The sequence below is a fragment of the Pristiophorus japonicus genome, chromosome 5, assembly GCF_044704955.1.
Source record: "Pristiophorus japonicus isolate sPriJap1 chromosome 5, sPriJap1.hap1, whole genome shotgun sequence".
In the NCBI taxonomy this organism is placed as follows: domain Eukaryota; kingdom Metazoa; phylum Chordata; class Chondrichthyes; family Pristiophoridae; genus Pristiophorus; species Pristiophorus japonicus.
In genome coordinates this window covers 5,597,957-5,618,187 of record NC_091981.1, presented here as the reverse complement: position 1 = coordinate 5,618,187, position 20,231 = coordinate 5,597,957, and the positions used below count along the sequence as shown (strand labels likewise).

The 20,231-nt window shown below is 51.7% G+C and overlaps 1 protein-coding gene across 2 annotated transcripts in view; it reads left to right on the top strand.

Moving 5' to 3' along the window:
- The window catches only part of nek11 (NIMA-related kinase 11), a 388,331-nt gene that overhangs the window by 319,544 nt on the left and 48,556 nt on the right, over window positions 1-20,231 (top strand). For both annotated transcript variants that reach the window (XM_070879780.1, XM_070879781.1), the window contains 3 exons: window positions 1,093-1,226; window positions 5,649-5,709; window positions 14,590-14,677. In XM_070879780.1, the coding sequence (XP_070735881.1) occupies window positions 1,093-1,226; window positions 5,649-5,709; window positions 14,590-14,677 (283 nt within the window). The remainder of the gene's footprint in view (window positions 1-1,092; window positions 1,227-5,648; window positions 5,710-14,589; window positions 14,678-20,231) is intronic.

Genomic DNA, 20,231 nt, shown 5'->3' with positions numbered 1-20,231 from the left:
CCTCTACCACCCTTTCAGGCCGTGAGTTCCAGACCCCCACCATCCTCTGGGGGAAGAAAGTTCTCCTCTAATCCCCTCTAATCCTTCTCCCAATTACTTTAAATCTGTGCCCCTGGTTATTGACCCCTCTGCTAAGCGAAATAGGTCCTTCCTATCCACTCTATCCAGGCCCCTCATAATTTTATACACCTCAATCAGGTCTCCCCTCAGCCTCCTCTGTTCCAAAGAAAACAATCCCAGCCTATCCAATCTTTCCTCATCGCTAAAATTCTCCAGTCCTGGCAACGTGCTCATAAATCTCCTCTGTACCCTCTCCAGTGCAATCATATCTTCCCTGTAATGTGGTGACCAGAACTGCACGCAGTACTCCAGCTGTGGACTCTCCAGCCCAGGGGAAAGAGCCTCTCAGCACCGAGCCTGTCAATCCCTCTCAGAATCTTATAGGGGCTGGATTCTCGGCTTTGATGATTTCGGGGCGATAATGTCGGCGGGGGAGGGGCGGGAAAGTTAGCGCCCGGGAACAGTTTGCGCCTCAGTGGGTAAATTTGGGCAGCTGGGCCCTGAGTCAGGGGGCGTAGCGTTAAGGGAGGCGTTGTACCCCCCCCCCTTGTGGATGGGAAACTTCCGCGATAAATAGACCGGGAGCGCTCCCAGAGACGCCTGGGGGTGGGGGGGGAACACAGAAATATTCCCAAAACACCACCCCCGCCTCCACAACACAAATCGCTGAAACAATTCCAAGAACAAACACTCGCACTTACCTCAGGAGCCCATGACTCACCTCCCCGCTGTCGGGATGGTGGGACCGCCCTGATTTCCCGGGCGGTCGCTGCGGGGCGCGCTGCGGGACGGACGGGTCGGGCGGGAGACAAAACTCGCGCCGGTGTCGCGGCCCAGGGGGGCGTTGCACACCGGGCGCTGCTCCGCGACGCCGCTAAACCGGACCCGAGGATCACCGCGGGGCGCTGGAGGCTGGCCGCCCGCCCAGAACACCTCACCCCCGCCATTGCCAGAGCACAGAAGGAGCCAAAGTTTGAATTGTTGTATGTCTCGGGGTTACAGATTGTTAAATGCTTCCATCGTCTCTTTCAGAGATCCCTGAAGATCCAGAGGCCGCGGAGGAATTTTATCACGAAGATGGCTTTGAGTCTTGCTCTGATGAAAACCTGGAGATGGAGGAATCAGAGGAGGAGACTGAAGGCACTGTCTGCAGAACCTACCAACAGGCAAGTCGTTCGTCATTTGGTGCAAAAATCTAAACACTACGGAGGCTGGAAATCGGAAATAAAAACGGAAAACGCCGCAAACACTCAGCGGGTCGGGCAGCGTCTGTGGGGAGAGAAACAGAGTTAATGTTTCAGGTCGATGACCCTTCGTCAGAACTGGGAAAAGTTGGAGATGTGACCGGTTTTTAAACGAGTGCGGGGGCAGGGAAAGGGGGGAGGGGAGGGAAGATCAAAAGGGAAGGTCTGTGATTGGGTGGAGGGCAGGAGAGATTAGAGAGACAAAAGGGATGATGGTGCGAGGGGAAAGGAGATGGTAATGGGACAAGTGAAGAAATAAAAGATGGGACCAGGGTGTAAATGGCAGAATCATTAACAGCCTCCATGATAAAGAGAAAAAAACAGAAAAATAAATTGGGGCGGAGTTTATAGTCTGAAATTGTTGAGCTCCATGTTGAGTCCGGAAGGCTGTAAAGTGCCTTTTGGTATCTCAGTATCAAACCCATCAACATTTGGCAAATATCTGGGTAGAGATTTGTACAGTTGTTGGGGAGGGGTGGATGCGGAGAGAGAGAGAGAGAGAGAGAGAGAGAGAGATCGGGGCAGAATGGAAAAGCAGTTAGTGTTATGATGGGAGTAGGAAGAGGTGATGGTTGGATTATAACTGTTGTTTTAAACAATCTTGTTGTTCAGAATGAGGGGGCTCGACAAGGTGGATGCAGAGAGGATGTTTCCACTGATGGGGGTGACTAGAACTCGGGGACATAGTCTCAGAATAAGGGGCCGCCCATTTAAACCTGAGATGAGGAGAAATTTCTTCTCTCAGAGGGTTGTAAATCTGTGGAATTCTCTGCCCCAGAGAGCTGTGGAGACTGGGTCATTGAATATATTTAAGGCGGAGATAGACAGATTTTTGAACGATAAGGGAGTGAAGGGTTATGGGGAGCGGGCGGGGAAGTGGAGCTGAGTCCATGATCAGATCAGCCCATCATCATCATCACAGGCGGTCCCTCGGAGCGAGGATGACTTGCTTCCAGGCCACAAAAGGGATGAGTTTCCAGGTGTTCCAATGAAGGACCTAATATTCCAGATCCCGAACTACATCCTGAAGGGTGGAAGATGCCTGTGTGTGGATTTTTTTAACGTGGGGTGACCGTTGCACACCAGCCACCACACGGGCTTGACAGAGCGAGGTCTTGGTCCAGGGGCAAGGGTTGACCAGGGCGACTGGAGACCAGCTCTGCTGCACGGACCTAGTGCGCGCACATATCGCAGATCAGCCATGATCTTATTGAATGGTGGAGCAGGCTCGAGGGGCCGAATGGCCGACTCCTGCTGCTATTTCTTATGTTCTTATTTGAGTGGAAACGGACTGAGTCTGACGGTTATAATCGCAATGGGCCGGAAGTTCAAAGTATTTGCATCTCCCGTTAGCGGGAACGGCGCAGTTAACGACTCCCGCCATGTTGGGGGAGGGGTCTCGCGGCAGCACTGCGGCTTTGCTGGAGATTGTGACGTCATGGCCGTGCGCGCATCTCCCAGTTAACGCCCCGGCCCCGAAATTCACCTCCGCCTCCTGCGGCAGCACCGGGCGGTGACACCAGCAGCTTCAGGGGACGTGGATCTGGCTGGCAGCCGTTACTGGGGGCGACAGTGAAAGGCGGGGCGGACCCGAGGGATAATACGCACCTTGGTTCTCCCGGATGCTGTTCCGTTTTCTTCTGCCCGAGTGCCGGGCTGATCGCGCGGCACCCCCCCACCCGCCTTCCCCTGCAGTGGTCCGGCTCGGGTTCCGTGTTCATTGGTGGGGTCGGCAGCGTGGGGCCTTTAAGGGGAGGGGGAGGATGGGGCCCCTCGGACAGCCCAGCGTGCCGAGCCACTGCCCCTCCGGGGGGCGCGGTGACCCCAATTTCTGGGGAGGGTCGAGACTTCGGCGATGGGGTCTACGTCTCGTGCCTCCCAACAGTGGCCACCCCCAAACCGGCCCCGATACCCAGTTTTTACCCACTTCTCTACTCTACTTTAACATTAAAAACAATCAAGAAGTGGAGTGTAGCGCAGTTCGCAAGCGGAGTTTGTCCGCAGTTCTGAGTGTAGGCGGGCGCTCCAGTCTAGTCGGTCTCTCTCTTTTCCGGCTTCTGTTTTTATACACTGATTCCTTTATCAAACTGGAAGTGGCCTTGCCTTATTTGGTTGAGTCCGGTCAATGCACCATCGCTCAGCCGATTCTTGCACACACAGGTCAATGTTCTCCCGCAATGTGTATCAGCATCCTTTCACGTACCTTGCCGTGGTACATTGCCAGACACGAGACTCCCAAAGAAAGCGCTCTACTCGGAACTCCTACACGGCAAGCGAGCCCCAGGTGGGCAGAGGAAACGCTACAAGGGACACCCTCAGAGCCTCCCTGATAAAGTGCAACATCCCCACCGACACCTGAGAGTCCCCGGCCAAAGACCAGTCCGCCCTAAGTGGAGGAAGTGCATCCGGGAGGGCGCTGAGCACCTCGAGTCTCGTCGCCGAGAGCATGCAGAAACCAAGCGCAGGCAGCGGAAGGAGCGTGCGGCAAACCAGTCCCACCCACCCTTTCCCTCAACCACTGTCTGTCCCACCTGTGACAGAGACTGTGGTTCTCGTATTGGACTGTACAGCCACCTAACAACTCATGTTAAGAGTGGAAGCAAGTCTTCCTCGATTCCGAGGGACTGCCGATGATGAAGATGATGTGATACATCGTGGGATGTTTACAGTATGGCATTACTATAACCATCCCAAAGCCTTAACAATCTCGAATGCCGGCTCTTGCGAGTGTGATCTGTAATTCCCTCTCTGTCTCTCTCTCTCTCTCTCGGTCGACTCTCTTCAATGATGCCAGTCACTTTTTTCGCCCTATATCGAAGGGAAGCCTCTCTTCCTCCAACGACGCTCCTGGAGTCGAACACGTGGTGTGCACAACAGCTGTGGTCACTCTGACCTCTCTGACCTCTCCTCCTTCCACAAAATGGACCTCTGACCTTCCCAATACCTGCCCCTAGCCAGGCCTCGGATCTCGTACCATCTCACCGAAACGTGCTGCTCAGCGCCGAGCTTACGGCCCGCATCCTGCCCTCGGCAATTAGGCTCATCATCATCATCATAGGCAGTCCCTCCAATCGAGGATGCCTTGCTTCCGTGTCAAAAACTTCACAGGTGTTTCAATGAAGGACTAATATTCCGGATCCCAAACTAAATCTTGAAGATGCCTGTGCGTGGATTTTTTTAACGTGGGGTGACCGTTGCACACCAGCCACCACACGGGCTTGACAGAGCGAGGTCTTGGTCCAGTGGCAAGGGTTAACCAGGACGACTGGAGACCTGCTCTGCTGCACCAACCCAGTGTGCTCACATATCACAGTGTGAGCTGGCTCAACTCCACTTCCCCGCCCGCTCCCCATATCCCTTGACTCCCCTGTAGTTGAAAAATCTGTCGATCTCCACCTTAAATATATTCAATGACCCAGCCTCCACAGCTCTCTGGGGCAGGGAATTCCACAGCTTTACAAGCCTCTGAGAGAAGAAATTCCTCCTCATCTCCATAAAGTTTTAGTGATGTTGATTGAGGGATAAATATTGGCCAGGACACCAGGGATAACTCCTCTGCTCTTCTTCGAAATAGTGGCATGGCATTTTTTATGCCCACCTGAGAGGGCAGACAGGGCTTCGGTTTAATGTTTCATCCGAAAGACAGCACCTCTGACAGTGCAGCACTCCCTCAGTACTGTCCCTCCGACAGCACAGCACTCCCTCAGTACTGCCCCAGGAATGTCAACCTAGATTTTTGTGCTCAAGTCCCTGGAGTGGGATTTGAACCCACAACCTTCTGACTCAGAGGCAAGGGTGCTGCCCACTGAGCCATGACTGACACTGTTTAAGTTTTGGTTTAAACTTTCTGTCTTTATTTTGTTTAAAGTTCAGCTGCAGGGAAACCTTCAGAATAATCAGACTTCTCTGGAAAGGATCTTTGTTTGCTAATATATTTCTGCAGCGGGAGGCCCGATATAAAATAATAACTGCACTGACTCAGTCCCTCCTTCATCAAATATTTCCGTCATTGAAGTGAAGACATAATTAGGAGTCAATCTTCTCCCATGTGGTGAATGAGAGAAATATTTTTAGACTAAATGGCATTTTTGAAAAGAAATCTGGCACACAAGTCACAGTGAGTACGGAAGTTATTGCTATAATAATGTTTTCCAAAGTGCCCGGGGTTTGCAATAATTCATAGGTTAATGCTGCCTGCTGGCTTTGACAATGTAATGACTTCTGGAAACGGGCATTGTTAAGCAGAATGGATGGGGAGCATCAAGACGATCAATAGTTTATCTGGCACGCGTGACTGCCTGTCTGCGATGCCGCACATTCATTCTTTCTGTCTTCTCCTTTCAGGACACCGACGTCGAGGCTCTGGTGCGGTGTATGGAGGATGTTCTAGACAGCAGGTCGTTAGGTGAGCCTGTACTACCACCAATACTGCACTAATGAGGCTAATGTCTTTATTGTGAATTCACTATCCAATGCAGTACAGCACAAAGCAGCCACTTTCTGCTGAAATCATTATTTTTCCTGACAACAATTCACATTTATGAGGAAGCAACTGATTAGTTACGAGCCATTTTTGAAATGTAAATCCAATTCAAGGTTCCTCTGCACAAAATCAGCACAACTTTTTGTTTTTTTACTGCACTGTAAACATTGGGTGGTTGTGTGTGTGTGTGTGTGTGTGCATGTGAGTGTGTATGTGTGTGAGTGTATGTGTATGTGTATGTGTGTATGTGTGTGTGCGAGTGTGTCTGTGTGTGTGTGTGAGTGTGAGTGTGTATGTGTGTGTGTCTGTGTGTGTGTGTGTATGTGTGTGTGTGTCTGTGTGAGTATGTGTATGTGTGCCTGTGTGTGTGAGAGTGTGACTGTGTGTGTGTGTGAGTCTGTGTGTGTGTGTGAGTGTGTCTGTGTGTGTATGTGTATGTGAGTGTGTGCGAGTGTGTGTGTCTGTGTGAGTGTGCGTGTGTGAGTGTTTGTGAGTGTGTGTGTGTGTGTGAATGTATGTCTATGTGAGTGTGTCTGTGTGAGTGTGTGTGTGACAATGTGAATGAATGTGTGAGAGTGCGTGTGTGTGAGTGTTTGTGCGAGTATGTGTGTGTGTGTGTGAGTGTGTGTCTGTGTGAGTGTGTGTGTGTCTGTGAGTGTATGTGTGAGAGTGTGAATGAGTGTGTTAGTTTCTGCCTGTGTGTATGTGTGAGTGTTTGAGTGTGTGTGTCTGTGTCCAGACACGAGACTTCCAAGCAAGCGCTCTATTCAGAACTCCTTCACGGCAAGCGAGCCAAAGGTGGACACCCTCAAAGCCTCCCTGATAAAGAGCAACATCCCCACTGACACCTGGGAGTCCCTGGCCAAAGACCGCCCTAAGTGGAGGAAGTGCATCCGGGAAGGCGCTGAGCACCTCGAGTCTCGTCGCCGAGAGCATGCAGAAACCAAGCGCAGGCAGCGGAAGGAGCGTGCGGCAAACCAGTCCCACCCTCCCTTTCCCTCAACCACTGTCTGTCCCACCTGTGACAGAGACTGTAATTCCCGTATTGGACTGTTCAGTCACCGGAGAACTCACTTTTAGAGTGGAAGCAAGTCTTCCTTGACCCCGAGGGACGGCCTGTGATGATGATGAGTGTGTGTGGAGAATACCCAGCCTCTGACCTGCTCTTGTAGCCACAGTATTTATGTGGCTGGTCCAGTTATGTCTCTGGTCAATGCTGACCCCCAGGATGTTGATGGTGGGGGACTTGGCGATGGTAATCCAGTTGAATGTCAGATATGACGAGGCATGTCACTATGGGATGTTGGGCGATTGATGAAACTGAGAGAACACAGTGAGTTCGAGTTCAGTTACCATTAAACACTCAGTTCATGAGAATAAAGAACATAAGAATTAGGAGCAGAAGTCGGCCATTCGGCCCCTCGAGCCTGCTCCGCCATTCAATAAGATCACGGCTGATCTTCGACCTCAACTCCACTTTCCCGCCCGATCCCCATATCCCTCGATTCCCCGAGAGTCCAAAAATCTATCGATCGCAGCCTTGAATATACTCAACGACTCAGCATCCACAGCCCTCTGGGGCAGAGAATTCCAAAGATTCACCACCCTCTGAGTGAAGAAATTCCTCCTCATCTCAGTCCTAAATGGCCGACCCCTTATCCTGAGACTGTGACCCCTGGTTCTAGACTCCCCAGCCCGGGGGAAACAACCTCTCAGCATCTACCCGGTTAAAGCCTCTAAGCTCACCCTAAAATTGAAGCATTATCAATCGAGTTCAGATAGAAACTTTATTGTCAGAGGTGTCTGCTGTATTTGGTTCTTTCTCCTGGTGATCTTTGTAAAAGAAAACTTAGGAAGCCACGAATGTTCAGTAAGTGCATTGAGAGTAAATGCTTTATGACTGGAGGCAACAATCTCCACACAGCCAGCAGCTTATTCTACTGTACCTCGGGTACGCTTCACTTCTCTGTCGCCAGGGCCACAGTATATCTTGTTATAATGTGGGCCAGGCTGATACCGAGCCTGATGGTGATGCACCCATATACCACCATTGAAAGGCTGGCAGCATGGAGGCCCCGACCTGGGTGAGAACACCAGCGGCAGGTCGGGGCCATAAAAGGAGCAGCGAGCGGAGGCCCCGGGAGCGGCGTGGGGGCGTACCACGGCAGGGAGCAGCGTGGGGGCGTACCACGGCAGGGAGCAGCGTGGGGGCGTACCACGGCAGGGAGCAGCGTGGGGGCGTACCACGGCAGGGAGCAGCGTGGGGGTGTACCACGGCAGGGAGCAGCGTGGGGGCGTACCACGGCAGGGAGCAGCGTGGGGGTGTACCACGGCAGGGAGCAGCGAGTGGAGGCCCAGGAGCAGCGTGGGGGCGTACCACGGCAGGGAGCAGCGTGGGGGTGTACCACAACAAGGTACAGCACGAGCTGGTGCAGGGGGGCGACGGCAGCGAAGAGTGACGTCATCAAGGTCCAGGTCGGTGATTGGAGCGCGGGCAGGTACAGCAGGAGCGGCGAGGTCGGGGCGAAGGAGCGGCGAGAGATTGTAGAGGGACGTGACCGGGGCCCAGGAGAGGCGTGAGTTCAGGGCCCAGGGGCAGCACGGGCCCAGCCCACACTGCGATATGTGAGCGCACTGGGTCCGTGCAGCAGAGCTGGTCTCCAGTCGTCCTGGTTAACCCTTGCCACTGGACCAAGACCTCGCTCTGTCAAGCCCGTGTGGTGGCTGGTGTGCAACGGTCACCCCACGTTAAAAAAATCCACGCACAGGCATCTTCCACCCTTCAGGATGTAGTTCGGGATCTGGAATATTAGGTCCTTAATTGGAACACCTGTGAACTCATCCCTTTTTTGGCCTGGAAGCAAGTCACCCTCGCCTCGAGGGACCGCCTGTGACTGACTGACTGACTGATACACCCAAAGGCTGCAGAACTAAAACCCCACCCTGGACAATAGCTGTATCACAGATATTTACCCTGCGGCAAGTAGATCCAGCACATTCTGCTCAGCTTCCATCTCCTCCGTTTTGGCTCAGTTGGCACCACCCTCGCCTCTGAGTCAGAAGGTTGTGGGTTCAAGACCCACTCCATAGACTTGAGCACAAAAATCTAGGCTGACACTCCCAGTGCAGTACTGAGGGAGCACTGCACTGTCGGAGGGGCAGTGCTGAGGGAGCGCCACACTGTCGGAGGGGCAGTGCTGAGGGAGCGCCGCACTGTCGGAGGAGCAGTACTGAAGGAGTGCCGCACTGTCGGAGGGGCAGTACTGAGGGAGTGCTGCACTGTTGGAGGGGCAGTACTGAGGGAGTGCTGCACTGTCGGAGGGGCAGTGCTGAGGGAGCGCTGCACTGTCGGAGGGGCAGTACTGAAGGAGTGCCACACTGTCGGAGGGGCAGTGTGAGGGAGCGCCGCACTGTCGGAGGGGCAGTAATGAGGGAGTGCTGCACTGTCGGAGGTTCCGTCTTTCAGATGAGACATTAAACCGAGGCCCCGTCTGCTCACTCAGGTGGACGTAAAAGATCCCACGGCATTATTTCGAAGAAGACCCGGTGTCCTGGGGCCAATATTTATCCCTCAATCAACATCACTAAAACAGATTATCTGGTCATTATCACATTGCTGTTTGTGGGAGCTTGCTGTGCGCAAATTGGCTGCTGCGTTTCCCACATTACAACAGTGACTGCACTCCAAACATTGGCTATAAAATGCTTTGAGATGTCCAGTGGTTGTGAAGGTTACTATATAAATGCAATTCTGTCTTTCCCTGACCAGTCTTTACAGTAGGAGATAATATGACTGAATTAACAGCCGAAGCATCTCTCTGGGCTCCCAGTATCTCTGCTGGGTCTCTGCATCAGATATATTTGCTGCTCCTCCCTAACATCGACTGGCAAGTACAAGATTGTCTCCCGGGATTCGAAGCTTATCTCCACCACTGCCAATTACTCCTGTCTCCATAACACCAAATCGCTGCAGGCTTTTTCCTTCTGGCTGAGGGAAATCTCACTGTCAGATACATTTATTGCAACTTTGCAAAATTCATATCTTTGCTAACTTGATAAGATCTAAATTCTGACACATAGGTAAGAGGGAGTTAGGTTTTTACTGCCTGCTTTTAAAAAAAAATTAAAGCTGACTTTATGTTGTAACTGGATGCTCTGCTCTACAGCAATCCGGCAATTCTACTTAGCATTCCATTTGTCGATGTTCGAGATCGATTTCAGGGAGTTTTGTAGCAGAAGGAGGCCATTCGGCCCGTCAAACCCGTGCCGGCTCTCTGCAAGAGCACCTCAGCCAGTCCCACTCCCCCGCCCTTTCCCCATAGCCCTAAAATTTATTTTTCCTTCAGGTACTTATCCAACTCCCTTTTGAAAGCCGCGATTGAGTCTGCCTCCACCACCCTCTCAGGCAGCGCATTCCAGATCCTAACCACTCGCTGCGTAAAAACGTTTTTTCCTACATCGCCTTTGGTTCTTCTGCCAATCGCCTTAAATCTGTGTCCTCGATGGGAACAGTTTCTGTCCATCTAGTACTGAGGGAGTGCCGCACTGTCAGAGGGGCAGTACTGAGGGAGTGCCGCACTGTCAGAGGGGCAGTACTGAGGGAGTGCCGCACTGAGGGGCAGTACTGAGGGAGTGCCGCACTGTCGGAGGGGCAGTACTGAGGGAGTGCCGCACTGTCGGAGGGGCAGTACTGAGGGAGTGCCACACTGTCAGAGGGGCAATATTGAGGGAGCACCGCACTATCGGAGGGGCAGTACTGAGGGAGCGCCGCACTGTCGGAGGGGCAGTACTGAGGGAGCGCCGCACTATCGGAGGGGCAGTACTGAGGGAGTGCTGCACTGTCGGAGGGGCAGTACTGAGAGAGTGCTACACTGTCGGAGGGGCAATACTGAGGGAGTGCTGCACTGTCAGAGTAGCATACTGAGGGAGCGCCGCACTGTTGGAGGGGCAGTACTGAGGGAGTGCCACACTGTCGGAGGGGCAGTACTGGGGGAGTGCTGCACTGTCGGAGGGGCAGTACTGAGGGAGCGTCGCATTGTCGGAGGGGCAGTACTGAGGGAGTACTGCATTGTCGAAGGGGCAGTACTGAGGGAGCGCCGCATTGTCGGAGGGGCAGTACTGAGGGAGTACTGCACTGTCGGAGTTGCCGTCTTTCGGATGAAACGTTGAACTGAGGCCCCGTCTGCTCTCTCAGATGAATGTAAAAGATCTCATGGCCAATATTTCACAGATGCAAGGGAGATGTGGCCAATATTTATCCCTCAACCAACATCACTTAATAAAAGACAAATTATCTGGTCATGTTTGTAGGCGCAAATTGGCTGCAACATTTCCTACAACAGTGACTACAATAGTGACTACAACAGTGACTACAATAGTGACTACAATAGTGACTACAACAGTGACTACAATAGTGACTACAATAGTGACTACAACAGTGACTACAACAGTGACTACATAGCAAAAAGTGCTTCATTGGCTGTAAAGCGCTTTGGGGCGACCTAAGCTCATGAAAGGCGGAACAGAAATGCAAGATTTCCTTTTTTTAATCACAGAAATTTACCGCACAGAAGGAGGCCATTCGGCCCATCAAGTCCACGCCGGCCGACCAAGAGCTACCCAGCCTAATCCCACTTTCCAGCTCTCGGTCCGTAGCCCTGTAGGTTACGGCACTTCAGGTGCTCATCCAAGTACTTTTTAAATGTGGTGAGTGTTTCTGCCTCTACCACCCTTTCAGGCCGTGAGTTCCAGACCCCCACCACCCTCTGGGTGAAGACATTTCTCCTCATCTCCCCTCTAATTATAATCTGAGCAAAACACTTGTAAAACTATTGGAGAAGTGAACAAGCTCATAAATAATAAAAATAGAGCTGTCCCCCTCAGGAATTTTGTTGGAAGAGTCAGTGCATGTGGAACCTTTTGAAGTCTGATTCTCTCTTTGTGAATCTGTCTAACAATTGGTGTTAGCGCTGCTATTATATGTATACAGGTCAACATCCCCAGCATCGAAGCACTGACCACACTCGATCAGCTCCGTTGAGCAGGCCACATTGTTCGCCTGCCCCGACACGAGACTCCCAAAGCAAGCGCTCTACTCGGAACTCCTACACGGGAAGCGAGCCCCAGGTGGGCAGAGGAAACGTTTCAAGGACACCCTCAAAGCCTCCCTGATACAGTACAACATCCCCACCGAACACCTGGGAGTCCCTGGCCAAAGACCAGTCCGCCCTAAGTGGAGGAAGTGCATCCAGGAGGGCACTGAGCGCCTCGAGTCTCGTCGCCGAGAGCATGCAGAAAGCAAGCGCAGGCAGCGGAAGGAGCGTGCGGCAAACCAGTCCCACCCTCCCCTTCCCTCAACCACTGTCTGTCCCACCTGTGACAGAGACTGTAATTCTCGTATTGCACTGTTCAGTCACCGGAGAACTCACTTTTAGAGTGGAAGCAAGTCTTCCTCGATTCCGAGGGACTGCCTATGATGATGATGTTGTATATGTAAACCCGATACCAAAGGGAATTCTGATATGCGAGAGCTTTGTTTTGTGTTCTCGAACACGCGTTGAGCAAAGTGCGACTGAGCCATGTGCTTCTGATGCCTTGTGGTCCGCGCTGTAGTTGTGTGTCGGGCCTATTCCCTGGACTCTGTCAGTGGGCCGTGAGCTCTGCCGGGTGATTTGACTGTCGCCTCGGGGGAGGGGGGAAAGTTTGCGATCACAATTGCTAATCGGAGAACTGGAGCTTTGCAATTGTGTTTAACATAGAAACATAGAAAACAGGTGCAGGAGCAGGCCATTCGGCCCATCGATCCTGCACCGCCATTCAATATGATCATGGCTAATCATTTAACCTCAGTACCGCACCCTAACTTTAATTATTGCAAGTCTATTTTTTTTAATTGTGAACATAAGATTATTTGCTTAAGATTTGGGGGGGGGGGAAATTGCCCCCTTCTTTAAGGCCCGTTATCGCCTCGAATGGGGCACCTCCCCAATTTCCCGCTGAGGGCAATTTCAGCCCTGCAATCAGGAGGAAATACAAGATTCTAGAAATGGCCAGCATCCGAAAGAGAATTTAAAGCTTTTGCACATCATGGTTTTGATCACAGACTCACTGGTTGCCTGCATTTAAAAGCCACTTCACTGCATGTGTTACAGTACTGTAACACTACAATATTCTGACTGGTACTGTAGTGAAAGAAAAATAAAGACTTGCATTTCTATAGCGCCATTCCCAACCTCAGGATGTCCCAAGGTGCTTTACAGCCAATTAAGTACTTTTTGAAGTGTAGTCATTGTAGTAATGTAGGAAACGCGGCAGCCAATTTGCGCACAGCAAGCTCCCACAAACAGCAATGTGATAATGACCAGATAATCTGCTTTAGTGATGTTAATTGAGAGATAAAATTGGCTCCAGGACACCGGGGAGAACACCCCTGCTCTTCTTCGAAATAGTGCCGTGGGATATTTCACATCCACCTGAGAGAGCAGACAGGGCCTCGGTTTAACGTCTCATCCGAAACATGGAACCTCCAACAGTGCATTGCTCCCTCAGTACTGTCCCTCCGACAGTGCGGCGCTCCCTCAGTACTGCCCCTCCGATAGTGCATTGCTCCCTCAGTACTGTCCCTCCGACAGTGCGGCGCTCCCTCAGTACCGCCCCTCCGACAGTGCAGTGCTCCCTCAGTACTGCCCCTCCGACAGTGCAGCGCTCCCTCAGTACTACCCCTCCGACAGTGCAGCACTCCCTCAGCACTGCCTCTCTGACAATGTGGCGCTCCCTCAGTAGTGCCCCTCCGACAGTGCAGCGCCCCCTCAGTACTGCCCCTCCGATAGTGCAGCACTCCTTCAGTGCTGCCCCTCCGACAGTGCAGCACTTCCTCAGTACTGCCCCTCCGACAGTGCGGCGCTCCCTCAGTACTGCCCCTCTGACAGTGCGGCACTCCCTCAGCACTGCACTGGGAGAGTCAGCCTAGATTTTGTGCTCAAGTCTCTGGAGTGGGACTTGAACCCACAACCTTCTGACTCAGAGGCGAGATTACTGCCCACTGAGCCATGGCTAACACTTATATTCGGAATGCAGTAAGCTGATTGCAAAGTTTGATAACTATTACTAACACTCAGTGACCAGATTATTCGGAATTAACCGACTTCCATTTTATCCTCCCAGGATGTCTGCGCTCCTCTAATTCTGCCCTCCTGACCATCCCTGATTATAATCGCTCCACCATCGGTGGCCGTGCCTTCTGTTGCCTGGGCCCCAAGCTCTGGAACTCCCTCCCTAAACCTCCCTCTCCTCCTTCAAGTCCCTCCTTAAAACCTCCCTCTTTGACCAAGCTTTTGGTCACCTGCCCTGATATCTCTTTATGTGGCTTGGTGTCAAATTATATTCGATGTTGCTCCTGTGCAGCGCCTTGGGTTGGTTTACTACATTAAAGGCGCTATACAAATGCACGTTGCTGATTATCTCTTTAAGTTTATAGACCAGTATTTGCAGAGAGCATCTGCAGCCTGTATAACTTTTGGCTGGATAATTGTGTGTGCCGTAAGAAAAAATAATTTCATAACACCCTGCTTCTTGTTCATGGACACTGTTCCATTCATTATTCCCAGTCAGTGGCAATGTTGGAGTTGCATCCTCTCAGTGTCCCAGCAGCAAGCCCCTAACTTGTCTTTAATGAATTGCTGCAATGAGTGACCTTGTGCTCGAGGTGACCTGCCTGCACTGTGTGAAATGCTGTGATCGCGTTGATCGGAATCGTGCTGTGAGAAAGCTGGCCCTCACTGGGTGATTCTGCATTGATTACAGACAGCGGCACCATGACACCAGTCGTGCCCCGGGGACCCACAGCCATCAACTGCACCATGGCCGACTCCAAGCTGCGCCGCATGAGGGAGTGAGTACTGTGGGGGTTTGTCTGTCTGCAACTAACTGGGCAACTCTTACACGCCGGCCAAAGTTTGCTTAACTCTGTGTGTGCCGAATAGATGTACTTTCAAACGTACAGGTACCGTCAAGTGTAAACAGACAGTATACATGCTTCTGCTTTGAAACACTTTGGGGTGCAAATTCCCCAATTTTGCGCCTTCTGTTGAGCCTCTGGGGGCGCTAACGAGACGAGAAACTGTTAATTCCTTCGGGCGACGCTAACGAGGCAAGAAACTGTTAACGCCTCCAGGGGGCGCTAACAATAAGAGAAAATGTTAACGCCTCCAGTGGGCGCTAACGAGACAAGAAACTGTTAACGCCTCCAAGGGGCGCTAATGAGACAAGAAACTGTTAACGCCTCCAGTGGGCGCTAACGAGACAAGAAACTGTTAACGCCTCCAGTGGGCGCTAACGAGACAAGAAACTGTTAACGCCTCCAGGGGGCGCTAACGAGACAAGAAACTGTTAACGCCTCCAAGGGGCGCTAACGAGACAAGAAACTGTTAACGCATCCAGTGGGTGCTAACGAGACAAGAAACTGTTAACGCATCCAGTGGGCGCTAACGAGACAAGAAACTGTTAACGCCTCCAGGGGGCGCTAACGAGACAAGAAACTGTTAACGCCTCCAGGGGGCGCTAACGAGACAAGAAACTGTTAACGCCTCCAAGGGGCGCTAATGAGACAAGAAACTGTTAACGCATCCAGTGGGTGCTAACGAGACAAGAAACTGTTAACGCCTCCAGGGGGTGCTAACGAGACAAGAAACTGTTAACGCCTCCGGGGGGCGCTAACGAGACAAGAAACTGTTAACGCCTCCGGGGGGCGCTAACGAGACAAGAAACTGTTAACGCCTCCAAGGGGCGCTAACGAGACAAGAAACTGTTAACGACTCCGGGGGGGGGGGGGGAGGCGGTGGCGCTACCGGATGCGACACTGTTTTCGTCAGCAGGGGGCGCTCCCGGCTCTCGCAGAATTGCGCGGGAGTTAGCGGGGACACGTACACGGTAGCGCCGCGTCCCACCGGTAGCGCCCCTCCCGGGGCCGCTGCGCCTGCGGCATTGCCGTCATCGCTGAATGCGGCCACCCTTCTCCGCCCGCGGCAGAAATTGGCCTAGTGCCTCGTGATGCCGCCCCCCCCCCGGGCGATGCCCGCACCTGCCTTGCGGGTCGCGAACTGGGCCGGGCTCCCACCGCGGGGGTGAACCTTAAAGGGGGGAGCACTGTGGGAGCACCTTCCCCACACGGACTGCAGGGGTTCAAGAAGGCGGCTCACCACCACCTTCTCAAGGGGCAATTAGGGATGGGCAATAAATGCCGGCCTTGCCAGCGACACCCACATCCCAGGAATGATTAAAAAGAAAGGTTTTAATGCCTGCCCTGACTCCAGTTTATAATGATACCATATGGGACGTTATCTCCTTCCATATTTCCTCATTGATTTAATTTATTCCGTGGCTGTGACTGGGACTGTATTGCACTGCACAATCTCTGGCCTGTGACTCAGAGCTGGGAAATTATTGTATTTTAAGAGCTCGGAACAAGGTTAATTCAAATTGTTTTTTAAAGTGTTACTAAGTATTGAAATCTCTTCTACGTTTGTGATCATTCTGATTAGTCGCACTTGTGAAGTATTCAGCTCCTCTCTCTTGTGTAACCAATTTCATATTCAAGACTTAAATAATGTGATTCGCGTACATATTAGGCCACATTGTTCGCATGCCAGACACAAGACTCCCAAAGCAAGCGCTCTACTTGGAACTCCTACACGGTAAGTGAGCCAAAGTTGGGCAGAGGAAACGTTACAAGGACACCCTCAAAACCTCCCTGATAAAGTGCATCATCCCCACCAACACCTGGGAGTCCCTGGCCAAAGACCGCCCTAAGTAGAGGAAGTGCATCCAGGAGGGCGCTGAGCACCTCGAGTCTCGTCCTCGAGAGCATGCAGAAACCAAGCGCAGGCAGCTGAAGGAGCGTGCGGCAAACCAGTCCCACCCTCCCCTTCCCTCAACCACTGTCTCTCCCACCTGTGACGGAGACTGTAATTCCCGTATTGGACTGTTCAGTCACCTGAGAACTCATGTTAAGAGTGGAATCAAATCTTCCTCGATTACAAGGGACTGCCTATGATGATGAGAGTGGTGATAAAAAGACATAGATCTTTGGCAGGAAGAATGAGGAGAGGCAATATAAACTAAAGGGGACAATCCTATAGGGGGTGCATGAACAGAGAGACCGGTGGGTCTATGGGCGCAGATTGCTGAAGGTGGCAGGGCAGGTTGAGAAAGCAGTTAAAAAAACCATAGGATCCCGGGCTTCATAAATAGAGGCAGAGTACAAAAGCAAGGAGGTATTTCCTAATTTCACTCCTAAAAGGTCTGAGTCTAATTTTTCGACTGTTTCCCCTAGTCATAGTCTCCCCAACCAGCGGGAGTAATTTCTCTCTATCTACCCTCTCTGTTCCCCTTAATAGCCTGAAAACTTTGTTCAAATTGCCCCTTAACCGTCTAAGTTCCAAGGGCTATAACCCCAGTTTGAGTAATATCGCCTCCTCGTAACTTAACCCTTGGAGTCCGGGTATCATTCTGGTAAACCTATGCTGCACTCCAAGGACGTTTCAGTGCTGTCTTTTCTTAACATCTCCTCCAGCCATACAAACCTCCGAGATGTCTGCGCTCCTCTAATTCTGCCCTCCTGAGTATCCCTGATTATAATCACTCCACCATCGGTGGCCGTGCCTTCTGTTGCCTGGGCCCCAAGCTCTGGAACTCCCTCCCTAAACCTCTCCGCCTCTCTACCTCTCTTTCCTCCTTTAAGACGGTCCTTGAAACCGACCTCTTTGACCAAGCTTTTGGTCACCTGCGCTAATTTCTCCTTATGTGGCTGGGGACAAATTCTGTTTGATAATCGCTCCCTGTGAAGCACCCTGGGACATTGTGTATTTGGATAGTGTTTCAATGCTGTGTGCATAACTAAGATCGCCCATTTCCACCTCCGTAACATCGCCCGTCTCTGCCCTTCCCTCAGCTCATCCACTGCTGAAGCCCTCATCCGTGCCTTCGTTACCTCTAGACTTGACTATTCCAGTGCACTCCTGGCTGGCCTCCCAATTTCTACCCTACGCAAACTGGAGGTGATCCAAAACTCGACTGCCCCGTGTCCTAACTCGCACCGTCCCGCTCACCCATCACCCCCTGTGCTCGCTGCCCCGTGTCCTAACTCGCACCGTCCCGCTCACCCATCACCCCCTGTGCTCGCTGCCCCATGTCCTAACTTGCATCAAGTCCCACTCACCCATCACCCCCTGTGCTCGCTGCCCCGTGTCCTAACTCGCACCGTCCCGCTCACCCATCACCCCCTGTGCTCGCTGCCCCGTGTCCTAACTCGCACCAAGTCCCGCTCACCCATCACCCCTGTGATCACTGCCCCGTGTCCTAACTCGCACAGAGTCCCACTCACCCATCACCCCCTGTGCTCGCTGCCCCGTGTCCTATCTCGCACTGAGTCCCGCTCACCCATCACCCCTGTGCTCACTGCCCCGTGTCCTAACTCGCACAGAGTCCCACTCACCCATTACTCCCTGTGCTCGCTGCGCTGTGTCCTATCTCGCACCAAGTCCCGCTCACCCATCACCCCCTGTGCTCGCTGCGCCGTGTCCTATCTCGCACCAAGTCCCGCTCACCCATCACCCCTTAATTGGTTCCCAGTTAAGCAACACCTCGATTTCAAAATACTCATCCTTATTTTCAAATCCCTCCTCGCCCCTCCCTATCTCTGTAATCTCCTCCAGCACCACAACCCCCCGAGATGTCTGCGCTCCTCTAATTCTGCCCTCCTGAGCATCCCTGATTATAATCGCTCCACCATCGGTGGCCGTGCCTTCAGCTGCCTGGGCCCCAAGCTCTGGAACTCCCTCCCTAAACCTCTCCGCCTCTCTACCTCTCTCTCCTCCTTCAAGACGCTCCTTAAAACCGACCTCTTTGACTAAGCTTTTGGTCACCTGCCCTAATTTCTACTTATGCGGCTCGGTGTCAAGTTTGTAAATCTCATAATATTCTTGTGAAGCACCTTGGGACGTTTCACTACGTTAAAGGCGCTATATAAATACAAGTTGTTGTTGTATGTTTGGGTGGCGTTTGAATGCTGTGTGTGTGGGCGGTGTTTCAGGGTATTTCGATGCTGTGTGGCGTTTCGGAAACCACATTGCATTCACTAAGTGTGTTAGCAAATAGCAATGCTGCGAATTCAGGAGCTGCCGCATTAAGCTCAGACAGCTCAATCTGCTCTGTGTCTCGAGGGGAAATAATACAAGTGCAGTGTCCGCTTATAAAGTAATCACTTTGGAAATTCGGAATGATGATTGAGGAGAAATCCCAGGCCACGTTGGGGGAGTGTTTTAAAACCAGCATAAATATTTTAAAAAGTAATACGCTGTAAAATATATATAAAGCGTCAGCCTCAATAACATCAAATCAGCCATTTAATGGGAATAATATTAATTTATGTTTTACAATTTATGCATCAGCAGTGGCCCATTTGCTGTTACTGTAGCATTTGAAAGACCTTATACTCATATCGCATTGTGCAAGCATTCTCAAGCTGTTCAAAATGCAGTCACAGGCCTTAAGTACAAAGCAAAGAACTGTGTCTTTTCGAAAAGTATATAACCATTAGTAGACAATAGGGATTATAACCGATGGATAGCAAAGGCCAGGAATTGGTGTCATTATTTGACCCTATAAATGAGCTTCCCATAACATACCTGTGGCATGTCTACATAAGAACATAAGAAATAGGAGCAGGAGTCGGCCATTTGGCCCCTCGAGCCTGCTCCGCCATTTAATACGATCATAGCTGATCTGATCATGGACTCAGCTCCACTTCCCTGCCCGCTCCCCATAACCCCTTATCCCCTTATCGCTCAAAAATATTTCTATCTCCGCCTTAAATATATTCAATGACCCAGCCTCCACAGCTCTCTGGGGCAGAGAATTCCACAGATTTACAACCCTCTGAGAGAAGAAATTCCTCCTCATCTCAGTTTTGAATGGACAGCCCCTTATGCTAAGACTATGCCCCCTAGTTCTAGATTCCTCCACAAGGGGAAACATCCTCTCTGCATCCACCTTGTCGAGCCCCCTCATTATCATATTTATCCCTCAATCAACATAACAAAAACAGATTATCTGGTCATTATCACATTGCTGTGTGTGGGAGCTTGCTGTGCGCAAATAGGCTGCTGCGTTTCCCACATTACAACAGTGACTACACTCCAAAAGTACTTCTTTGGCTGTAAAGCGCTTTGAGGTGTACAATGGTTGTGAAAGGCGCTATAGAAATGCAAGACTTTCTTTCTTCCCACCAATGTTCCCATTAAGCTGCGAGACTGCGTGGCTGCACCGCAATCTGCAGCTCCCGTGCAGTTTGTGCAACGTCGTTATCGTGGGGGGAAAAAACACGCGTGCAAAATAAAATTAACGGGATCATTGCTTTCCACCCTGGCCAGGCATCCCTCAGTACCCTT